This window comes from Triticum urartu, chromosome 7A (genome assembly GCF_056163025.1).
Source record: "Triticum urartu cultivar PI428250 chromosome 7A, HENAU_Tu73, whole genome shotgun sequence".
NCBI classification, from domain to species: domain Eukaryota; kingdom Viridiplantae; phylum Streptophyta; class Magnoliopsida; order Poales; family Poaceae; genus Triticum; species Triticum urartu.
Window position 1 is genome coordinate 730,641,785 of NC_141879.1, and position 4,173 is coordinate 730,645,957.

Genomic DNA, 4,173 nt, shown 5'->3' on the forward strand with positions numbered 1-4,173 from the left:
TTTTTGCTGATTGAAAGGTTATTTCCGTAAGGGCATTGGTGGGTAATTTAGTTGACTGTTGAAGACACATTAGAAGATCAAATGGTTGTTATTCTCTAGTCCATTAAATAAACGGACGGATGTTTCTAATTTTTGTGGGATTTTACAATTAATTCTCTTGTCTCTAGTTAATCCATCAAGCACTTTTTATATATAAATAGATTGATTTGTGTAGAAGATCAAAAACAATGTATCCAGTAGTTTGATATTTGTTGTCATTATTCCAAAAAATGATATGTGTAGCGTATTGAAAATAATTGGATGCTGATGCAATCATGGAGTGAGGACATGTATAGGGGTGCTTTATAATGGTACATAACTCAATAATGAAATCAAGAGCAACATATCTCTGTTACCCAATGATTGTTGTCCTCGTAGTACAGACTTTGCCACCGTTGACACACTACGCAGATGCCATATCCTTTCTTCCACCCACAGGACATGACATTCCGGACAGTCTTGTACTGTTGGGATGCTTGCTATGCTGGAGTTGGTCCTGGCTGCAGTGATGTCCCTGTTCCTCCACGGTAAAGGCAATCCCCATGTAGCTGGAACATGTACAATTTTGTTTTAGAAGGGGTGTCGATTTGTCTCTCTCTCTTTGTAGCCTTCTGAATTTCACAACTGTAACCAATTTGGGTGTAAAGATGTACTTCAGCATGTGCTTTATTCTCTAAAATTTTATACAGACCGGGAGTACGAGACTTTTGTCTGGAAGAAGATACGTGCACGTTCCACAACTCAAAAATGGCAGTGTATAGGAGAATTGTGATCCCTCTTTCAGTGCAGCCAAAATGCATGCACAACTTTGCATACAAGAATTGCAATATGAAATCTATGAACTTGAACATTTGTCTCACCTGCATAAAGAGAGAGAACACACGTTGTGTACTCGATGAGATGGTCTGCTCCTATATTGGTAAAATTAGTATCAGGTTCCCTTTTTGGGCCTACAATATTTTGTGCTCGCACTTGATTGTTTCTTCATGTACCACAATATTTTAGTTTCAAATAGATTAAAATAGTCGTGTACAAGTTATGTAGTTTTCATTATAGTTATTTTGATTCCGTAGCGAAGCATGAGGAAATCTAATGGTTCAAGACAACTCCACGTTGAAAGAGGCTTGTGTAGATTTTTGCTCGAGAATTCCAGAGGGTTATTCTTGTCAAATTTGCTCTCACACCTTGGGTGTCATGTTTTCCAGTTGCAATACACGGGCATTTTTCATAGTAATAGTAATAATAATATGACTTCCATAATGCAACTAAATTTTATTTCACAACATATAAAAGAAAACAATGGAAAATAGGATGTTGCATGCGCATGTGCTGGGGCTACTATGAAAGTTATTACAATAGGCATGCATATGTATATATATATATAAAAGACATAGACATATAAAATAACTCAGATGTCCGTAGTTCTATTAGATCGTCCTAAGCTTATCCATCAAGGCGCATATAGCCAAGGTTTATAGCCCCTTTAGCTATCTCAAAACTTATAAGGGCATCGAACGCAGCATATCTGATTCTTTCAAAGCTCAATGGAGCAATCGCCCATCCGGAGTTCTTCAGTTGCTTGCACTCGTTGCCCTTCTCCAGATTCATTCCCAACACAAAATTTGCTAGATCAAATAGCGACGGTGTAGATTTACCGCATGTTGTTTTTGGTATTTTAATGTGCATCTGTAGGTCAATGGGTTTTTTTACATGGAGGCCATATGGCTGAAGCATTTTTACGTCATTGCCAATTGCCGCTCCACAAAAGAAGATATCTTCACGAGCAAGAAATTTGTTGAGCTCGTCTGGTATGTGAGGCGAGTGCACGATGTGGTACACCAAGCAATGATCTGCAAAACACAGTTGAAGTACGGCGGCGCATCGCTCCATTTCCGGGGGCAGGTCCTTCTGCTTCACCCCATCGACTTGGTCGGTGAACTCACAGTCTAGACCAACAATCTTCTTTTCTACCGTTTGGAGGGATTTCAACAAACTCTTAACCCATTCCTCAACGATGCCTGGTTCATTGGCGACCGTCACGGTTACCTTGAAGCCAGCAAGTTGCTCAAAGCGATGAACTGCAGGCTGAGCCACCAGAATGGCAGCAGAGTGATCATCATCCTCTGGAGCTAGCGGAGGCAGCAGAGTATAATCAAGGATGGAAATAGTGTGCGGCTGGAGTAGCTCCAAGGAGCATGGCGAAGCGAGCATATCATTGGCATTGTTCTCCTTAGGAAGAGCCCTGCAGTCATAGACCAAGTGAGCGATAGGGGATATCATGAACAAATAAAACACATCTTTTTTTAGTATTACTACATGTCAACGCCAAACGAGTAGAACTATAAATAACTCAACACAAATTAGTCCCGTTCAATAGATGAAGAGTTCTTCTCAAAAGAAAAACTGAACTTGCTCAGAAACAAAATCCTAGATCTATATTCTGAAAATGAATCTGAGTGCCCATCTTTTTTTGTTTTGAAAGATGAATTAAAGCGCTCATCTTTGCCGTCACGCAATATACTGCTTGAAACTCCAATCTTCAAATGCATGAACTTTAAAAGAAAGCTGGGGCTAAATTGGACCGGACAAAATTTTCAAGACATCGTACAGAGAAAAATTCACAAGAAAAACACCACAAATTCGTCCACAAGATGGCAAAATAAGACTGCATGAGAACATTGCCTATCATAAAATAAGAAGACAAAAAAATGAGTTGCAGTAGTATAATATTATACCTTGATGACTTTGTTTTGGCTTGCAGCGGCTCCATAGTCAGGTGTATTGCAAATTTCAATATCCACTATATGTATGCCGCAGATGTTTCTTCTCAGACTGATGGATTGTATGTGATGTGATCGAGGGGATGGTTTGTCAATCCGGCCAAAAGGGTGCTTATAAGCTAGCCGATTGGGATAAAAATAGCAAGCATTGATATTCGCGTTTTGGGAAGGAAACAATAAGGATTTTGGTGCGATACTTATCCGCAGCGATTTTTAATAGCTTTCTTTAGGTTTCATTCGCATCAAATAGCAAGTATTGATATTCGCGTCACCTTTTTTTATGTGAACGTGGTAGCTTTGGTTTACCATTTTTGAATGTGAATGTGCTCTAATTTTATTTAACGTTTTTGCATGCGAACCATGGTCTATTATCCTTTTTGTTTTAGGAATGTGGTCGATTTCACATTCACATAGGATGTATTCGGTTGTTCCTAGAAGTTTTGCCTGCATTGCATGTGTCTCTCAGTTAGGCCGGTTGATAAAAAAATCATCATGTGCATATCGTTTCACTACTAGAAAAAGGCTTATAGGTGGCCCCTAACAAGTGGCACGCGCATATAAGCACCCGCCACAGCTATTTTAAAAAATTTGCAGTGGCGGGTGCTATAAACTATTCACCACTGGCTATCCAAATAAAAGTGACGGGCATAAGTAAGGACCCGCCATTCCGTCACTCTTGATAATTTCTTCACGGTCGAAAAGTAATAGTGGCGGCAACGTACAACAGGACCACCACTGGTGCCATGCTAATCAGTGGCGATCCGTTTCTTGCCACCGCCATAGACCCGCCCCCACCGGTTCCTAATTTTGTAAGAGTTTGCAGTGGTGTCTCCTATTACGCGCCCGTCACGTCTATATTTGGTCATGCTGCCACCTACCACTCAAATATAGCTGTGGCGGGTGCTATCTACTGCCCGTCACTCTTATGCATGACCTTATCCACCCCACCCACCACCCGCAGCCAGTCGCACATTATCTATCTAGACATAAATCTTTCTCCCTCTACCTCTCTCTCGCCACGCCGACGGCACGAGCATTGTGGCGTCCTCCACTGCTGCCACCGGCAAGGTCGCCGTCCGCCGCCTCGGACGGCGTCATGGACCCAACCTTCCCTGTCGCCCGCGCCATTCGTCGCCGCCTCGAAGTCATCGGCCTTGCCATCCAACGCCACCTCCAACTACTTCCTTGTCACTATCACGCGTGCCTTCCTCCGCCTCCGACGTCACCGGCGTCCCCATCAAACTCACCGTCCACCTCCGCCATCGTCCTTGCCCTTCCCACCATCTCCGTACGCCCCGGTAACCACACCTCCCGTCTCTCTGTTAATGGAGATGATAGTTGTTCTCATTTATTG

At 42.3% G+C, this 4,173-nt stretch overlaps 1 protein-coding gene across 1 annotated transcript; it reads right to left on the reverse strand.

Annotated features, from left to right (window-relative positions):
• Positions 1-1,482: 1,482 nt before the first annotated feature.
• Positions 1,483-3,947, reverse strand: LOC147962364 (3'-5' exonuclease-like). The gene is made up of 2 exons (XM_087534170.1): positions 3,826-3,947; positions 1,483-2,281 (listed from the first exon to the last, which is right to left on the reverse strand). The coding sequence occupies exons 1-2, from the start codon at positions 3,945-3,947 to the stop codon at positions 1,483-1,485; spliced, it is 921 nt and encodes a 306-aa protein (XP_087390296.1).
• Positions 3,948-4,173: the final 226 nt, after the last annotated feature.